The 19,536-nt window shown below is 44.2% G+C and overlaps 1 protein-coding gene across 3 annotated transcripts; it reads left to right on the plus strand.

Moving 5' to 3' along the window:
- Positions 1 to 8,434: 8,434 nt before the first annotated feature.
- LOC121868146 (3-oxoacyl-[acyl-carrier-protein] reductase FabG-like) lies at positions 8,435 to 18,206 on the plus strand. Of its 3 annotated transcripts, none has more exons than XM_042368461.1 (6): positions 8,435 to 8,582; positions 11,236 to 11,404; positions 15,249 to 15,504; positions 16,769 to 16,924; positions 17,727 to 17,795; positions 17,977 to 18,206. In XM_042368461.1, exons 1-6 carry the CDS (start codon positions 8,552 to 8,554, stop codon positions 18,118 to 18,120), a joined length of 825 nt encoding a protein of 274 aa, XP_042224395.1. In that variant the 5' UTR covers positions 8,435 to 8,551; the 3' UTR covers positions 18,121 to 18,206. The 3 variants fall into 3 exon arrangements, with proteins under 3 accessions (XP_042224395.1, XP_042224396.1, XP_042224397.1); XM_042368462.1 differs by having other exon boundaries at positions 15,282 to 15,504; XM_042368463.1 differs by lacking the exons at positions 17,727 to 17,795; positions 17,977 to 18,206 and adding an exon at positions 17,319 to 17,720.
- Positions 18,207 to 19,536: the final 1,330 nt, after the last annotated feature.

Below are 19,536 nucleotides of genomic sequence, written 5' to 3' on the forward strand. Positions count from 1 at the left end.
TTTGGCTGCCTCCTTCAGTTAATTCATTCACTAAGATGTTGTGGTCGTTTACCTGTATTTCTGGGAGGAGTTTTGGCCTCATCTTGTCTGTTGGGCCACAGAGTCATTTTTATCTTAGTAGTATTACTTCTTTTATATCACTTTGAACCTTATCTATAATTAAAGTAATTCTTGTTTCTTCAATACTCTGAGAGGCTGATGGTGAAAAAATCCCCTTTCTCACACTCCCTAACCCAACCTAACGTGACCTGACCTGACCTTAGTATTCAGGCCCAGTAGGATGGGATAATTAGGTCATATGGCCAGGTTAAGTTAGGATCTATTAGGCCATATGGCCAGGTTGAGGGCCACAAACAGACATTAGCAACATTCCATTCAGCTTCCCAAAAGTTTCCTGCCCCGTCGACCTTGGCAGCCATGGTTTCATCTCTCTCAAATTGTTAAGTGAGACACAGTGGAAAATATTGTGTGTGTTTTGCCCGGTGTTATTATGAACAGTACCTTGTGTATAGTACTGTACTAGTAATATTATTATGTACAGTACCTTGTGTATAGTACTGTACTAGTAATATTATTATGTACAGTACCTTGTGTATAGTACTGTACTAGTAATATTATTATGTACAGTACCTTGTGTATAGTACTGTACTAGTAATATTATTATGTACAGTACTTTGTGTATAGTACTGTACTAGTAATATTATTATGTACAGTACCTTGTGTATAGTACTGTACTAGTAATATTATGTACAGTACCTTGTGTATAGTACTGTACTAGTAATATTATTATGTACAGTACATGTACAGTACTTTGTGTATAGTACTGTACTAGTAATATTATTATGTACAGTACCTTGTGTTTAGTACTGTACTAGTAATATTATGTACAGTACCTTGTGTATAGTACTGTACTAGTAATATTATTATGTACAGTACTTTGTGTATAGTACTGTACTAGTAATATTATTATGTACAGTACTTTGTGTATAGTACTGTACTAGTAATATTATTATGTACAGTACCTTGTGTATAGTACTGTACTAGTAATATTATGTACAGTACCTTGTGTTTAGTACTGTACTAGTAATATTATGTACAGTACTTTGTGTAGTACTGTACTAGTAATATTATTATGTACAGTACCTTGTGTATAGTACTGTACTAGTAATATTATTATGTACAGTACTTTGTGTATAGTACTGTACTAGTAATATTATTATGTACAGTACCTTGTGTTTAGTACTGTACTAGTAATATTATGTACAGTACCTTGTGTTTAGTACTGTACTAGTAATATTATGTACAGTACCTTGTGTATAGTACTGTACTAGTAATATTATTATGTACAGTACCTTGTGTATAGTACTGTACTAGTAATATTATTATGTACAGTACTTTGTGTATAGTACTGTACTAGTAATATTATTATGTACAGTACTTTGTGTATAGTACTGTACTAGTAATATTATTATGTACAGTACCTTGTGTTTAGTACTGTACTAGTAATATTATGTACAGTACCTTGTAAATAGTACTGTACTAGTAATATTATTATGTACAGTACTTTGTGTATAGTACTGTACTAGTAATATTATTATGTACAGTACTTTGTGTATAGTACTGTACTAGTAATATTATTATGTACAGTACCTTGTGTTTAGTACTGTACTAGTAATATTATGTACAGTACCTTGTGTATAGTACTGTACTAGTAATATTATTATGTACAGTACTTTGTGTATAGTACTGTACTAGTAATATTATTATGTACAGTACTTTGTGTATAGTACTGTACTAGTAATATTATTATGTACAGTACCTTGTGTATAGTACTGTACTAGTAATATTATGTACAGTACCTTGTGTTTAGTACTGTACTAGTAATATTATGTACAGTACCTTGTGTTTAGTACTGTACTAGTAATATTATTATGTACAGTACCTTGTGTATAGTACTGTACTAGTAATATTATTATGTACAGTACTTTGTGTTTAGTACTGTACTAGTAATATTATTATGTACAGTACCTTGTGTTTAGTACTGTACTAGTAATATTATAATGTACAGTACTTTGTGTATAGTACTGTACTAGTAATATTATAATGTACAGTACCTTGTGTATAGTACTGTACTAGTAATATTATTATGTACAGTACTTTGTGTATAGTACTGTACTAGTAATATTATTATGTACAGTACTTTGTGTATAGTACTGTACTAGTAATATTATAATGTACAGTACTTTGTGTATAGTACTGTACTAGTAATATTATTATGTACAGTACCTTGTGTATAGTACTGTACTAGTAATATTATTATGTACAGTACTTTGTGTATAGTACTGTACTAGTAATATTATTATGTACAGTACTTTGTGTATAGTACTGTACTAGTAATATTATTATGTACAGTACCTTGTGTATAGTACTGTACTAGTAATATTATTATATACAGTACCTTGTGTATAGTACTGTACTAGTAATATTATTATGTACAGTACTTTGTGTATAGTACTGTACTAGTAATATTATGTACGGTACCTTGTGTATAGTACTGTACTAGTAATATTATTATGTACAGTACCTTGTGTATAGTACTGTACTAGTAATATTATGTACGGTACCTTGTGTATAGTACTGTACTAGTAATATTATTATGTACAGTACCTTGTGTATTGTACTGTACTAGTAATATTATGTACAGTACCTTGTGTATAGTACTGTACTAGTAATATTATGTACAGTACCTTGTGTATAGTACTGTACTAGTAATATTATTATGTACAGTACCTTGTGTATAGTACTGTACTAGTAATATTATGTACAGTACCTTGTGTATAGTACTGTACTAGTAATATTATGTACGGTACCTTGTGTATAGTACTGTACTAGTAATATTATCAGAATTCCACAGGTTAGTTAGGTTTGGTTAGTTTAGTTTAGATGAGGTGAGGTGAGGTAGTGTGGTGAGGTGTGGTAGTGAGGCTGGTGTGGTAGTGTGGTGAGGTGAGGTGCAGTAGTGAGGTGAGGTGGTAGTGTTAACCTCATCACAGGTTAAGTTAGGTCTGATAAAAGGTTTTAATAATAAAATATATGAAGTTAACCAAAGTAATTGTTTTAAGTTGAGTTAGAAGAATCAATACTGTAGAGATGTTTTTGTACAGAACCAATAACTTGTTGTTGACTGTATTTTATTTAGTCATATGTTTAACTTTTTTAGTTTATCATTAGTCTTAATTTCACTAAATTTATGAAGAAAATTGCCTTTAAGTTTAGTTGTAAATGTGATGGAGAATTCCTCTTAATAATAATGATAATAAGAGGTTCCAAGTTTTGTTTTCCACGACTGGACATTTTGTCTCGCCAGATTATGATGATTTGTCCTCTTAAGTGAAGGTTAAAGTCAATGGTCTTATTTTTGGGATCACCTGAAGCATCTCCACCCTAGCTTATTTTACCTAAAAATTATTTTAATAACTCTTAACATTATTTGAGGAAGATGAGGTTAGCTTACTTTACTTTATCCTCTTCACCACTGATCGGGTCGTTAGCCCCTTGGGTGATCGGTCACGTCTCTGTCACGCACTGTTGGCAAGTACTGGGCAGGCACTGGCTCCTGAATGTACCTGAACCCACTCCAGTGTTGGTTAAGTCTTGCCTTGAAAGAGCTCACACTCGGTGCCGTCACAACACACTCTGGCAGATTGCTCCAAGAGTTTACAGCTCTCACTCCGAAAAAGTTACCCCTCACAGTTTTCTTAGGTTAGCAGTTGGTTAGTGTTAAGTTAGGCTAGGTTAGTTTAGTGTTAGGTTAGATTGGTGTGGTTAATGTTTTGGTGAAATAAGCAGAGGTGGAGATTCTTGAGGTGATCTTATTATGATGAGGCTCGGAAGGAAGGTCTGGCACTTCTGAAGCGATTACAAAAACCACACTTCAGGTCGTGGGGATGTGAAATACTGTACTGTAACCTGTCTTTAGTTTTTATCACTCAGGAACCCAAACAAACACATCTCTGTACAGCATTATAATTGTTCTCGTTACAACCTACGAGGAAACTGTTCCATTACTCTATAAAACACATGTACTGTATTTTTATATCAAGCCAGATTATTGTTACCATTTTATTACTTTACATCTCATTCACTGTTTACAAAATGGAAATTAATTTTGATAAACAGTATAAGGACATATGTTGTTATGTAAGACACAAAGTGAAGCTGTGTAAAGAGATTTTCTGGTTAATTGAACCTTTCTCTTGGGATCTTACAATGAACAGTGCTACGGGCTGACCTCGCAAATTTGTTTCTCAGAAAAACTGACATCTGTACCTCTTATTCACTATATAAACTACTGTACGTGGCTTAGAAATAAATAAAATATATATTAAACTATAAAAATTAAGAGCATGGGTGTGTGTATATGTGAGAAGTGAATGTATATTGAGGCGGTGCGTTACTGAGCTATAACTGCTTGGCTGCACTCCCTCCCAATGGGACGTCTTGACATACACACAGCGCGGGACGGCAGCCACATGTCTGTGAGTCAGCCGGTTGACAGCCTGGCAGAACTGCCATGTCACCCAGAGGATGGTTTGAGTGTGGATGGAGCTATTTTTTATACAGTAAACCCTCTAGTTTGGCGACTAATTTGTGCCGAAAAACCCTCGCCAAACCAGAGGGCTTAATCCAATGGGATAAAACCTAATTGGTACCGAGGGGCCAGCCAAAGTCTCAATTGTTTCCTATTTTACCCACATGTAACCTATATTTTATTGCTGAAAGAGAATGAATAATTAGTTAATCAACATAAACATAGAAAACCAACCATAAAATTAAAGTTGAGTTTAATGTAGACTAAGCTGGTATCTGAGGCTGGGGAAGGAAGGCTAACGTCCGTTGCCCCCCACCCAGTCTCTCTCCTCCTCCACCACTAGATCAAAGCCTTCAAAATAAAGGTCCTTTGGTAAGCTCAATCATATCCACAGTCTTTCTCTTATCCTCAAATGAGTACTTTTTCCATTTTCTTCCCAACTCGATACTCATGAGAATTTTTCGTTGTTTTTACCCCATCATTTGAACTGCCCGGGCGCCCAGACTGTCTTTCACTACCACTATCATCCCTTCCAATACCCCCAGGTACTTTAGAGGCCATTAATCCACACGAGAACACCACGCCAAGTGAGAGGGAGTGAAAAAAGGTACACAAAGGTCAAGGTCACTCAAACAAACAGCGGGAATGTGGATTGACGCAGTCAAAATGGTTGACTGGCGCTTTGTACTCTGTAAATACTCACCAGTAGTATTAAGAGAGATTTATCTTACATTTATTATTCTACAATTATTAGTTGTGAGTGCATTTAAATTTAAACTCGCCAAAGGTGAGGGTTTGGTCGCCATAATGGAGGGCAAGGTACTTTGAACTTTGACTGCCAACTTCGAATTTTCTAAACTGCAGAAATTCAAGACGTGGCTTAGGTCAAACGATGAGCAGGACAGGAGGATGTATGCAAGACCTGGGAAACCAAGCAAAGGCAGAGGGTAGAAGGGCTGAAAAGGAGTTCCAGAGGCTGGTTGTAAGCGAAGTAAAGTCAAACCCAAAGGCGTTTTGTAGTGGATTCCTCTCGTACAAGCACTGAACCTTCTCGAATTCCCTAGCCTACGCCTCCAGCGCCGCCCACGGAGCGGGGGTCAACTATCTACCCACTCCTACCCCCGCCTTATAAGGCCTGACACCGCTGTGGCCAGCCTCTTTTCTACCCAGTGCCACCAGCAAGCAACACCTCCTCCTCCGCGCCAGCCGTGCGGCTGCCGCTCCCGCCAGCGACCTTGGTGTCCCTCAAGCCGCGTGCCCTCACTCTGGGTACCCTCACCACCCAGCTCTCTCTACTCAACGCTTATTACCATGCTACCTTCCCAGCAACAAGCTGCATTATACATCCAATACAAAATGTATACAGTGAGCACATTGTGAGTTTCCTTTCTCCATCCCATCCTGAGTGTGAACCAATATCTCATAACCCCACAGTTTTACCACTATGCAAAGTCGAAATTAAAAACATGAGGAGGAGTATCAGACTTGTGGCTTGAAGATGGTAGTTATGCAGATTCTGACCAGGATAAAGCTGAGGCATTGAACAGCTTCTTTTCCTCGGTGTTCACAAGAGAGGATGCGATTAATCTTCGTTCGTTTGAGGACAGACAGTTCGACACAGCACTGACCCACATTGTGTTCACAGAAGATGGTATAAGAAATAAACTGTCAAAGCTAAAGGTCCATAAGAGTCCCAGCCCTGACATGGTGCACCCCAGAGTACCAAGAGAGTTGTGCAACGAGCTTGCCGAGCCCCTGAAGATCCTGTTTTGTAAATGCCTGGATGAACAAAAGGTCCCCAGTGATTGGAAAATGGTTCATGTGAGTCCTATCTTCAAGAAGGGTGATCGTCACTCCACGAACAACTGTAGACCATAGAGCCTGACCAGCATATTATGTAAAGTACTTGAGAGTACAATATTATGAGATGCCGCGATAGAACATCAACTACGAAACAACTTTGTAAAAGATTGCCAACACGGTTTTATGCCGGGGCGCTCCTGTTTAACACAATTGTTAAAGTTATTGGATATTTGGACCCATATTCTGGAACGGGGTGGTAATATTGACAATATTTACCTAGATTTTGCCAAGGCTTTCGACCCCATGAAAGGCTGAAAATCAAACTGGAAGGGTACGGAATTCGGGGAAATGTCCTTGCATGGATAGAAGACTTTCTACACGACCGCAAGCAGTGTGTGGTGATTAATGGCACGAAATCATCATCCGTACCTTTCACAAGTGGGGTACCACAGGGCAGTGTATTGGGCCCGCTGTCTCTGTCACGCACTGTTGGCAAGTACTGGGCATGTACTGGCTCCTGAATGTACCTGAACCTGCTCCAGTGTTGGTCAGGTCTGGTCTTGTAAGAACTCACACTCGGTGCCGTCACAACACTGGCAGATTGTTCCAAGAGTTTACAACCCTCATTCCGAAAAAGTTACCCCTCACAGTTTTCTGGACCTGTGGCTTCTTCAACCTTGAGCTGTGACCCCTTGTGGGGCGGACGTCCGCCAGCTCCAGGTATGTACATTCGACCGAGTAGTGCCCCTATGACATAAAAATGTTTTGTTTTATATTTTATATATGAGACTAGGGTTTTGTCTGTTGGGGTTTTATCTCGTCACCGAGATGCTTATATACCTCAATTAGGTCGCCCCTTGCCCGTATATAGTATAAGCTAGGCAGTTGCAGGCGCTCTAATCTCTTTGGGTAACTACATTAAGGTGCCGTAGTGCAGGCACCAGTCTGGTGGGCTTGTGGGGTACGAGTTATTTGGGTTCTCACTCGGGATGGGATGGAGAAAGGAAACTCACAATGTGCTCTCTGTATACATGTTGTATTGGATGTACAATGCAGCTTGGTGCTGGGAAGTGGCAGTGTGGTTACAAGCGTGATGTAGAGAGAGCTGGTTGGTGAGGACGCTCAGAGGAGGACCAGCCTGTGGGTCGCCATGCTCGCCGGCGGGAGCGAGGGCCGCCAGGCAGGAGGAGGAGGAGGTGTTGTTTGCTGGTTGGTGTAGGTAGAGAAAAGAGAGGTAGGTCACCACGAGGTCAGGTCTTATATAGCGGAGGTAGGCGTGGCTTAATAGTTGACCTCCGTCATGTAAGGCGGCGCTGGTTGACCCAGACCACGAGGCATACACTGGGGAATTCGCTGGATCGACTACTCAGCGACAAACAGCGTTTGTAGGGGAGGAATCCACTACAGGCTCCTAACATTTGGACATTTCCTATCAACTGACAGACAGTCTCTGAGCCAAATCAAAGAAAGATGGCGACTGGTCGAGCCATGTGCGGGATGACAATACATCAACAAACTCTGCTGATCCAATTAACATTTTATCTTTCACTTTAAAATAATCTCCTTTATGATAAAGGAGATTATGTGAAACACAATGATGAAGGCTTTATCATTGTGTTTCACATGTTATGTTTTACTTCCCCGGTTTCTGATATTCTACATGTAGATGACCCTTAATTGTCGATATGTTACGCCTAAATGTAGAATATAAAGAAATCAGCTACATTGATAATAAATATTTCCCAGGTCATGACTGTAAAGCTCAGAAACAGTCATTATTTGTATACTTATCTCCCAAGGTCACCCATAAACAGGAAGAGACACCTCACTCTCAGTTGCAAGTCTCTAATATGTTGCCACTAGACGAAATATTATCCTATATTTACCCTATTGTCAATACCATTTACGATCTAATCCACTTTTAAACTATTACAGTTAATAAAAACGAAGAATTATATCCAAGAGAATTTACCTGATCTCTGTAATTAGTGTGAATATGGTTAAAATAATATAGTGTGCGTGTTGTGGAGGGCAGGTGGTGCTTGCCATGGCTCAGAGTCAGTACAAGACGGGTCTAGTAAGTGAACTGCTGACTGCTGACGTAACTGTCCACTGTACCTTGTTACAGAAGGCTGGTCTGTTAGGTGTCAGTCAAGAATGGCGTCAAACAACAAAACTGAATGTACCAGTAAGTAAAATATATTATTAACAATTACGGTATTAGTAAACATGTATCACCGTTAGATATCAACTTGGGGAGGTCCTGGTAAGATAGAGCTCTTGTAATTTTGCCCAAATTTGTGAATAATGATAAGAACATCAGTGGAAATTAAGTAGATACTCAGTTCTGTGAATATACGGAGGCATACAGGGAGGTAAGCCCATCAAATTTTTGTATATACAATAAAGAAGAAGTCAAAATGAGTGAGACCAAGGACTCAGGAGACAAGAGAAGGAAGGCAAGTGTCAACAAACATGGAGGAAAGAACACCGAAATGTGTGGAGAATGTGGATTAACAGCTGAAGTTCTCGGGCCACTGTGAGAAGAAGGTAAATCAGGCAAATAAATTATTGGGTCTTGTAAGAAGGTCGTTCAGATATCTAGACGGTCCGTCCCTCGTAACGATCTTCAAGAGTGGAGTGCTTTCCCGTCTGGAGTACTGTTGTAGCCGTCGGGAGCGAGGGCCGCCAGGCAGGAGGAGGAGGAGGTGTTGCTTGCTGGTTGGTGTAGGGGAGTGGGTGAAGTACTGAAGTTAACAATAGGCTACATGGAACCGGCAGAGGGAAGGGGGGCGGTGAAGTTAACAATAGGCTACATGGACCAAGCAGGGGAGTGGGTGAAGTTAGCAATAAGCTGCAATATGGCATCACAAAAATTGTGACATCTAGTTCCAAATGTGAAGTCTTTAGAAACGCCGATAAACATTAACAAATCTACTCACAGGTGATCTTCTGGAGGAGGCTCACAGCTCCAGCTCAATAGCCTCTTCTCTACTCAAACGGTGGCTGTGTGTAGCCTATTGTTAACTTCAGTACTTCACCCGTTCCCCTGCTTGGTCCATGTGGCCTATTGTTAACTTCAGTACTTCACCCGTTCCCCTGCTTGGTCCATGTACCCTATTGTTAACTTCAGTACTTCACCCGTTCCCCTGCTTGGTCCATGTAGCCTATTGTTAACTTCAGTACTTCACCCGTTCCCCTGCTTGGTCCATGTACCCTATTGTTAACTTCAGTACTTCACCCGTTCCCCTGCTTGGTCCATGTGGCCTATTGTTAACTTCAGTACTTCACCCGCTTGGTCCCCTGTTCTGCTTGGTCCATGTGGCCTATTGTTAACTTCAGTACTTCACCCGTTCCCCTGTTGGTCCATGTACCCTATTGTTAACTTCAGTACTTCACCCGTTCCCCTGCTTGGTCCCTGTCAGGTTCCCTATTGTATTGTCTTCAGTACTTCACCCCGTTCCCCTGCTCGGTCCATGTACCCTATTGTTAACTTCAGTACTTCACCCGTTCCCCTGCTTGGTCCATGTACCTATTGTTAACTTCTTCACCCGTCCCTGCTCGGTCCATGTGGCCTATTGCTTCACTTCACCCGTTCCCCTGCTTGGTCCATGTGCCTATTGTTAACTTCAGTACTTCACCCGTTCCCCTGCTCGGTCCATGTACCCTATTGTTAACTTCAGTACTTCACCCGTTCCCCTGCTCGGTCCATGTACCCTATTGTTAACCAGTACTTCACCAGTTCCCCTGCTTGGTCCATGTACCCTATTGTTAACCAGTACTTCACCCGTTCCCCTGCTTGGTCCATGTACCCTATTGTTAACTTCACCCACTCCCCTGATGTGATGTCACCCGTTATCCCCCTTTACTTTAAGTAACTTATGTGAGTTAAATCAGTTCATAGTGTCATCAGTGTCGTATGATATCAAACACCTTCAGTAATCAAGGCTTTATTCAACTCATAAATCCATATACATCTACAACAGAACAAAACAAAACCCAATTAGAACAAGAGAACATTTAGAGTAAAGTAAAACACAAACATAATTTATTCCATAATATGACATTCAGTGACCGGGGAAGTTGTAAATAACTTAAAGTGGATACAAATTGGCAAGCAAGCTGGTAAGGCTGTAGCGTACTGATGTAATATATCCAGCACTCAGGATTGAGGTAGAATAGAAAGTCTAAATGTGTTTCCCGTTATATATATTGTTGCACAGCACAGTGTTAAAGAGATACTAGGTCGGGCGAAGCTTGCTCAAGGTTCCTGTAGGGCGAGGAGCTTTCTGAGGGAGCGTGTGGTGTGGAGCTGTTGAGAGATGTTGCTTGCTGGTGGCGGTAAGTATAAAGAGCGCGATGACGGCCAGGTGGGGTTTTATATAGAGGGGATAGGCGTGGCTTGATGGGGATAGGCGTGGCTTGATGGTAGGCCCCCGCTTTGTCCGGCGTCACTGGTTACGTGACCTTGACCACGAGGGATACGCTGGCAGATTCGCGGGGGGGTCGGCCAGTCAGCGACACACGGCGTTTGTAGGGGAGGAATCCACTACAAGGCACCACTGCCAGCAGAAACCAAGTCGTGTTATACAGGTAGGTGCCACAGAGGCTTTAAATTTTATTTTGTTTGTGTGCTTTTTCATAGACTGAAACTGTGCCTACAATACACCATTCACAAGGAGATACAGTGTACACAGTGATAGCACAAAGAGATATACTGTAGTCGTTCATGAGAACAGGAAAAGAAATTATAAGGAAATAAAAGTTAAAATAAAAAATAAAATAAAATCAACAAGCTTGTGTCATGGTCACAATGTCGGCTCATGTGTGTGTGTGTACAGTGCCTGGGACGTGTGTGTGGGGCGCAGGCAGGGTGGCGCTGGTGACGGGGGGAGCTCGCAGGGTGGGACGCCTCATCACTCTCGCACTACACAGGCACCACTACAACGTCATCATACACTGCTGTTCCTCCAAACTCCTCGCACTTGAACTCGCTGCTGAGCTTAACAGGTAAGAGTGACCCACCTGCCCAGGTTAACAGGTAAGAGTGACCCACCTGTCCAGGTTAACAGGTAAGAGTGACCCACCTGTCCAGGTTAACAGGTAAGAGTGACCCACCTGTCCAGGTTAACAGGTAAGAGTGACCCACCTGTCCAGGTTAACAGGTAAGAGTGACCCACCTGTCCAGGTTAACAGGTAAGAGTGACCCACCTGTCCAGGTTAACAGGTAAGAGTGACCCACCTGTCCAGGTTAACAGGTAAGGTGACCCACCTGTCCAGGTTAACAGGTAAGAGTGACCCACCTGTCCAGGTTAACAGGTAAGAGTGACCCACCTGTCCAGGTTAACAGGTAGGTGACCTACCTGTCCAGGTTAACAGGTAAGGTGACCCACTGTCGGGTTAACGGGTAAGTGACCTACCTGTCCCGGGTTGGCACAGTGAAGTGACCCACCTGTCCCGGGTTAACAGGTAAGGTATTACCTGTGATTTAACAGGTAAAGGTATTACCTGTCCGGGTTAACAGGTGGGTATTACCTGTGCTCAGGTTAACAGTAGGTGGCCCACCTGTCCGGGTTAACAGGTGAGTGACCCACCTGTCAGGTTAACAGGTGGTATTTTCCTGTCCAGGGTTAACCAGGTGGTGACCCACCTGTCCAGGTTAACGGGTAAGAGTGACCCACCTGTCCAGGTTAACAGGTAAGAGTGACCCACCTGCCCAGGTTAACAGGTAAGAGTGACCCACCTGTCCAGGTTAACAGGTAAGAGTGACCCACCTGTCCAGGTTAACAGGTAAGAGTGACCCACCTGTCCAGGTTAACAGGTAAGAGTGACCCACCTGTCCAGGTTAACAGGTAAGAGTGACCCACCTGTCCAGGTTAACAGGTAAGAGTGACCCACCTGTCCAGGTTAACAGGTAAGAGTGACCCACCTGTCCAGGTTAACAGGTAAGAGTGACCCACCTGTCCAGGTTAACAGGTAAGAGTGACCCACCTGTCCAGGTTAACAGGTAAGAGTGACCCACCTGTCCAGGTTAACAGGTAAGGGTGACCCACCTGTCCAGGTTAACAGGTAAGGGTGACCCACCTGTCCAGGTTAACAGGTAGGGTGACCCACCTGTCAGGTTAACAGGTAAAGTGACCCACCTGTGGGTTAACAGGTAGAGTGACCCCACCTGCCCAGGTTAACAGGTAGAGTGACCCACCTGTCCAGGTTAACAGGTAAATTGACCCACCTGTCAGGTTAACAGGTAGAGTGACCTACCTGTCCAGGTTAACAGGTAGAAGTGACCCACCTGCCCAGGTTAACAGGTAGAGTGACCTACCTGTCCAGGTTAACAGGTGGTGCCCACCTGTCCAGGTTAACCCAGGTAGAGTGACCTGCAATCCCGGGTTAACAGGTAGGTGACCCACCTGTCCAGGTTAACAGTGGAGGCCCACCTGTCCAGGTTAACGGGTAGAGTGACCCACCTGTCAGGTTAACAGGTAAGAGTGACCACCTGTCCCAGGTTAACAGGTAGAGTGACCCACCTGTCCAGGTTAACAGGTAAGAGTGACCCACCTGTCCAGGTTAACAGGTAAGAGTGACCCACCTGCCCAGGTTAACAGGTAAGAGTGACCCACCTGTCCAGGTTAACAGGTAAGAGTGACCCACCTGCCCAGGTTAACAGGTAAGAGTGACCCACCTGTCCAGGTTAACAGGTAAGAGTGACCCACCTGTCCAGGTTAACAGGTAAGAGTGACCCACCTGCCCAGGTTAACAGGTAAGAGTGACCCACCTGTCCAGGTTAACAGGTAAGAGTGACCCACCTGTCCAGGCACAGGTGGGTGACCACCTGTCCAGGAAGACAGGCAAGAGTGGCCTCACCGTCCAGGCCAAGGCAGAGTGACCCATCTGTCCAGGTTACAGGTAGAGGACGGACGTGTCCAGGTTAACAGGCGTGACTCCACCCGTCCAGGCACAGGAGTGACCTACCCACCCAGGCAGAGTGACCCACCCGTCCAGGCACAGGCAATCCAGGTTAACAGGTAAGAGTGACCTCCACCTGTCCGGTAAGCACAGGCAAGAGCGACCTGCACCTGTCCGTGTTGTTATTATAGAAGAATCACCTGCCCAGGCACAGGTAAGAGTGGGACCCACCCGTCCAGGTTAACAGGCAGGGTGGACCACCTGTCCAGTGTTAACAGGCAGCAAGAGTGACCCACCTGTCCAGGTTAACAGGTGGAAGAGCGACTCTGGCCTGTCTGCAAGCACAGGCAGAGTGACCCACCGTCCAGGTTAACAGGTAAGAGCACCCACCGTCCAGCACAGGCAGTGCAATCACCGTCCAGGTTAACAGGTAAGAGTGACTCCACCTGCCCAGGCACACAGGGAGGACCCACCTGTCCAGGCGAAGAGAAGACCCACTCACCTGAAAGGACAGGTAGAGTGACCCAGACTAGTCTGGTGCTAACAGGGCGACCCATCCAAAGTTAACAGGTAAGGCACCACCTGTCCAGGTTAACAGGTAAGAGCAGACTGCACCTGTCCACAGGCACCAGGCAGAGCACCAACGGTTCAGGTTAACAGGCAGTGACCACCTGCCCAGGTTAACAGGCAGGTGATCACCCGTCCAGAAGCACAGGCAGAGTGACCCACCTGCCAGGCAGGCAGAGTGACCACCTGTCCAGGCACAGGTAGTGGGGGTGACCACCTGTCTGTAAGCACAGGCAGGCATCACCCGTTCAGGCGGTTGAGGCAGAGTGACCCACCTGTCCAGGTTAACAGGTAAGAGTGACCCACCTGTCCAGGTTAACAGGTAAGAGTGACCCACCTGTCCAGGTTAACAGGTAAGAGTGACCCACCTGTCCAGGTTAACAGGTAAGAGTGACCCACCTGTCCAGGTTAACAGGTAAGAGTGACCCACCTGTCCAGGTTAACAGGTAAGAGTGACCCACCTGTCCAGGTTAACAGGTAAGAGTGACCTACCTGTCCAGGTTAACAGGTAAGAGTGACCCACCTGTCCAGGTTAACAGGTAAGAGTGACCCACCTGCCCAGGTTAACAGGTAAGAGTGACCCACCTGTCCAGGTTAACAGGTAAGAGTGACCCACCTGTCCAGGTTAACAGGTAAGAGTGACCCACCTGTCCAGGTTAACAGGTAAGAGTGACCCACCTGTCCAGGTTAACAGGTAAGAGTGACCCACCTGTCCAGGTTAACAGGTAAGAGTGACCCACCTGTCCAGGTTAACAGGTAAGAGTGACCCACCTGTCCAGGTTAACAGGTAAGAGTGACCCACCTGTCCAGGTTAACAGGTAAGAGTGACCCACCTGTCCAGGTTAACAGGTAAGAGTGACCTACCTGTCCAGGTTAACAGGTAAGAGTGACCCACCTGTCCAGGCACAGGGGTAAGAGTGACCCACCTGTCCAGGTTAACAGGTAAGAGTGACCCACCTGTCCAGGTTAACAGGTAAGAGTGACCCACCTGTCCAGGTTAACAGGTAAGAGTGACCCACCTGTCCAGGTTAACAGGTAAGAGTGACCCACCTGTCCAGGTTAACAGGTAAGAGTGACCCACCTGTCCAGGTTAACAGGTAAGAGTGACCCACCTGCCCAGGTTAACAGGTAAGAGTGACCCACCTGTCCAGGTTAACAGGTAAGAGTGACCCACCTGTCCAGGTTAACAGGTAAGAGTGACCCACCTGTCCAGGTTAACAGGTAAGAGTGACCCACCTGTCCAGGTTAACAGGTAAGAGTGACCCACCTGCCGAGATACTCCTGCGCTATACGTATACAAATATTTTTTTTATCGTGAAAATAATCCTATAGAGTACTGTATATTCTTTGATTATCGTGGTGATCTGCCTTTGATATACAGTACAGAAGAGACTTACTGCTTGTTGGGGTACAGTTGCCGGCAGGACAGCGCTCATGTCATCACGGGCGATCTGTCCCAGAATGTGGGGGAGACAACCAGGAGGATGGTGACGGAGGCGGAGCAGAAGTGGGGGCGCCTCGACCTGCTCGTCAACTCCGCCGCTGATTACTTCATAACTCCTCTACCTGCCGCTACCGAACACGACTGGGACAAACTCATGAACATTAACGCGAAGGCTCCGTACTTCCTTACCCAGGTACTACTAATAATACTTAATGGGTTATTGAAAGAGCATGGCAGCCAGAAGGCTAAAAATATAGTTGCATAATTGGTGAATGGGTCTCTTGATCGACAAGTAATACACAAGTAACAAATGTGATATATAATAACTAGGTGGGGAGAAGGTCATACTATAGGGCATTTCAACATAGTGACAGTGCAAAGAGATAAGATTGACTGGGAGTGAATACACTGGTTGATTACGAGCTGTTGATAATTTTTACAATGGTTGGGACTGGGCTGTTCTTATAGTAATCAGTACGTGCTCGTATGGGCTGTGATGTTGAACAGCAATTCGCGGACGAGGGATCTCGGGTGAAAGTAGGAGCCGGTGTGTGTGTGTGTTATAAGGTTATAATTCTCAAGAGGACATTAAGTTATAAATATTGATAAGCACGAATTTCTCTCACTCAAGAACCGTGTGAGATCACTCTGAACTAAGCAGCAAACTTTATTCACTTTACACTCTCACGGCTCACCACCACCACCATAACAACAACAACACGTCCTCTACTGTTTAACTCGTTCACCTGGTGAACTGTTAGACTACTGTGTCTTGTAGGTAGTAGGCAGCTACCAAACAGGGAGATACTACCGCCTGGGAAGTATGAGGTGGAGGAGAAGGGAGAAGAGAAGGCATTGGGGTGGAAGAGAAGTCACCCCATGGCACCATTTCACTCATAAATTTTTAGCTCTCTGGTGTAATTCAAGATTATTTTCTTTAAATCAACACTGCACTGCATTATATATTGTCAATATGTAAAATACATTTCAAAATGACCAATAATTTGCTTGGAAACACAGAAAAAAGCATTTAGTTGAAGAGTCTCAAGCAAGATGTTACCTCCAGTGTGTGTTAACAGGCTGGATGGCACGCCAGAAACTAGCTTCTTGACCTTCAATTATGTTCAATAATTGTTAAAATGATAAAAAAAAGTTAATATTAAACTTTTAAAATTATTGAATTGTATAAACTTCTTGATATTTACTAAAATAGTAAGGAAGTTAAGCCCTAAAACCGATTACTGCATTATTGTTATTGTTATTACGTTTTCTCCCCCCGGGCCCTGATGTGGGTCGGTGACCTGTGTCCGGGTGGGCTAATACCCGTAAAAAAAAACACAAAAAAAACACGAACTGTACAGAGACACACACAGACACACACTCACACACAGTAGCACCAGTAATCTTTATACAGGACACGTAACATTAATCTCGGTGGCGGGGTTGACCACACGCAGGCTGCAGCGCCACACTTGCAGAAGGTTCGGGGTAACATAGTGAACGTGGCAGACATCCTGGCAGAGCGGCCCACCTCAACCCTCAACATCTACTGCACTACTAAGGCGACGCTCATTATGATCACCAAGAGCCTCGCAATAGAGTTGGGACCTGAGGTAATGATTATCTTACTCAGTTATTGTTTTTCCTAAGTAATGTTAATAGGCTGTATAGGTTAATGGACCCCACAAGCAACGACTTGACGGTCTTCATGTGTGACAGACGGCCTTCATGTGTGACAGACGGCCTTCATGTGTGACAGACGGCCTACATGTGTGACAGACGGCCTACATGTGTGACAGACGGCCTTCATGTGTGACAGACGGCCTTCATGTGTGACAGACGGCCTTCATGTGTGACAGACGGCCTACATGTGTGACAGACGGCCTTCATGTGTGACAGACGGCCTTCATGTGTGACAGACGGCCTTCATGTGTGCACTGTGAGTCTGAGGCAGAACTCAAGGCGCCATCTATGAGCCTAACGATGTGTGATGTCTCGGGTTTTCAGGGTTTATGTATGATACAGAGGACAGCAGGTGGAGCAACATGACACAGCAGGTGGAGCAACATAGTGTGACACAGCAGGTGAAGCAACATAGTGTGACACAGCAGGTGGAGCAACATAGTGTGACACAGCATGTGGAGCAACATAGTGTGACACAGCATGTGGAGTGTACAGCAGCATAGTGTGGCACAGCAGGTGGAGTGTATAGGAACACAGAGCGAGTCAGTGGTGGTAAGAGGCGACTCACGTGATAAATGACTCATAGGTGACTCGCACTGTGAGAAGGCAAACGTTTATGCTAGTCACTTGATTTTACGTCAAATAACATGTATGACTGTGGTCAGTACAGCATGGTAACTTAAGTGACTCACCTTAAGTGACTCTGGTTATAATTGACTCACTGCTACACAGGTACGGGTGAACTACGTCAGCCCAGGAGCAGCTCAGTGGCCGCCCACCGTCAACGACAACTTCAAGAAGGTTGGTAACGACTGTTATTACCTCTTGCGCCGTGGCTCAGTGGTTAGATTAGGCTATCATATGTTAGATTAGGTTACGTTTCTTTACGTTAGATTAGGTTAAATTAGGTTAGGTTAATCTTGACAGTAACACATATTATCGTCTGTGTGAGAGTGTAGACGTTAACAAAGCCTTACTACAGGAGTGGTTGTCGAGGACTCCCCTAGACCAAGCTGGTACTGGGGAGGAGGTGGCTGACGCAGTAGTCTTCCTCGCCTCCCCCTCCGCCTCCTACATCACCGGAAGTGGGATTAATGTTTGTGGTGGCCGCTCTATTGTTCATTAGCGAGCACCACCTCTACCACCAGCGCCATTAACACCACACCTCTACCACCAGCACCATTAACACCACACCTCTACCACCAGCGCCATTAACACCACACCTCTACCACCAGCGCCATTAACACCACACCTCTACCACCAGCGCCATTAACACCACACCTCTACCACCAGCGCCATTAACACCACACCTCTACCACCAGCGCCATTAACACCACACCTCTACCACCAGCACCACCTCTACCACCAGCACCATTAACACGACGCCTCCACCAGCACTCCTTTAACGCCAATACTATGCTCTGTCACACACTGTTGGCATGTGCTGGTAATAATAAAAGAATGATCCTGGATGCATCTATTTTATTATCCTTCTGTCAATATGTTTTTATTTCTTTACTCTAACGAAAAATACAACAATGTTAGGTTAGCTTATTCCCTTGACGACTTGTAACACAACACTGTACTGCGCACATCATTGTCATCCCTAAAAATCCCATCTAATTCATATTACGCTACATAACATTCAAATGCACAGCGCTTGTAGAACCCCAGAAAACGGGAAACATTGAGAAAGGACAACTCACCTACTCAAGGTTCCTAGACCATGTGTGGTATTGTACCCAGGTATAGATATATCATATCAAGTGTATGTATTCATAGCATTAAGGATCACTCAGGGTAGGCATAAGATGAATGTTAAGTCCAGTTGAGCCGGACTAGGGTACTGTAAGACTAAGTGTGGAGCAGGGTTTGAAGGTCCTACTATTTACGTCTGTGAGCGTGTAGCGAACCTAACCCCAACAGATATCATATGAAAATACATGAGAACAATGATCGGGAAAAAGGGATAAATGTATCAGAACTATGTGAGGTGTTGACAGTGATCTAGAAACTATACTGGAAAGGAAATATCGTGTATGCGTCGGTATGAATTTAATACACCTCGTAGCCTCACGTGACATATACCCACGACAGGTACAGTGATCAGAGAATCTGAGGTCTGTGTTCAAATCGTGCGCTGTGTGAGAGGAGGACCCCTCATTACAGTTTTTAAGTGAAGTTGATACACCCCCGCCATGATCATTCGGCTTTTGTTTCAAGGCGCGTCATGTACCCGCCTCAGATGCCCGTTGATATTAAAATCCCAGGCATTTAACCAAGCACTAGCAAACCAAGACCTGACCTTAGTGTATAAGTTAGGATTAATATATGTGTTTATAAGAAATGAAGGACAATATACCGTAAAGTGTTCAGGGGAGAACCATAAGAAACAAAAATGTAAATTGAGGATTGGAAACTGTAGGCCTATGTGACGAGAAGCGGCGGGAAGCCGGCCTTAGTCTTTCCCGTTCTGCCGTCAACACAGGTCAGTGTCCTAGCGGGCTATATCCCGCCCTACAATTAAGGTTGATAAATAACA

Source organism: Homarus americanus, unplaced genomic scaffold (assembly GCF_018991925.1).
Source record: "Homarus americanus isolate GMGI-L3 unplaced genomic scaffold, GMGI_Hamer_2.0 scaffold47967, whole genome shotgun sequence".
Taxonomy (NCBI): Eukaryota; Metazoa; Arthropoda; class Malacostraca; order Decapoda; family Nephropidae; genus Homarus; species Homarus americanus.

Coding starts and splice junctions, on each gene's coding strand:
- LOC121868146 (XM_042368461.1), top strand. CDS start 8,552: ATGGCGTCAAACAACAAAACTGAATGTACCA. Junction 8,583..11,235: donor CAACAAAACTGAATGTACCA/GTAAGTAAAATA, acceptor GTGTGTGTACAG/TGCCTGGGACGTGTGTGTGG. Junction 17,796..17,976: donor TCAACGACAACTTCAAGAAG/GTTGGTAACGAC, acceptor GCCTTACTACAG/GAGTGGTTGTCGAGGACTCC.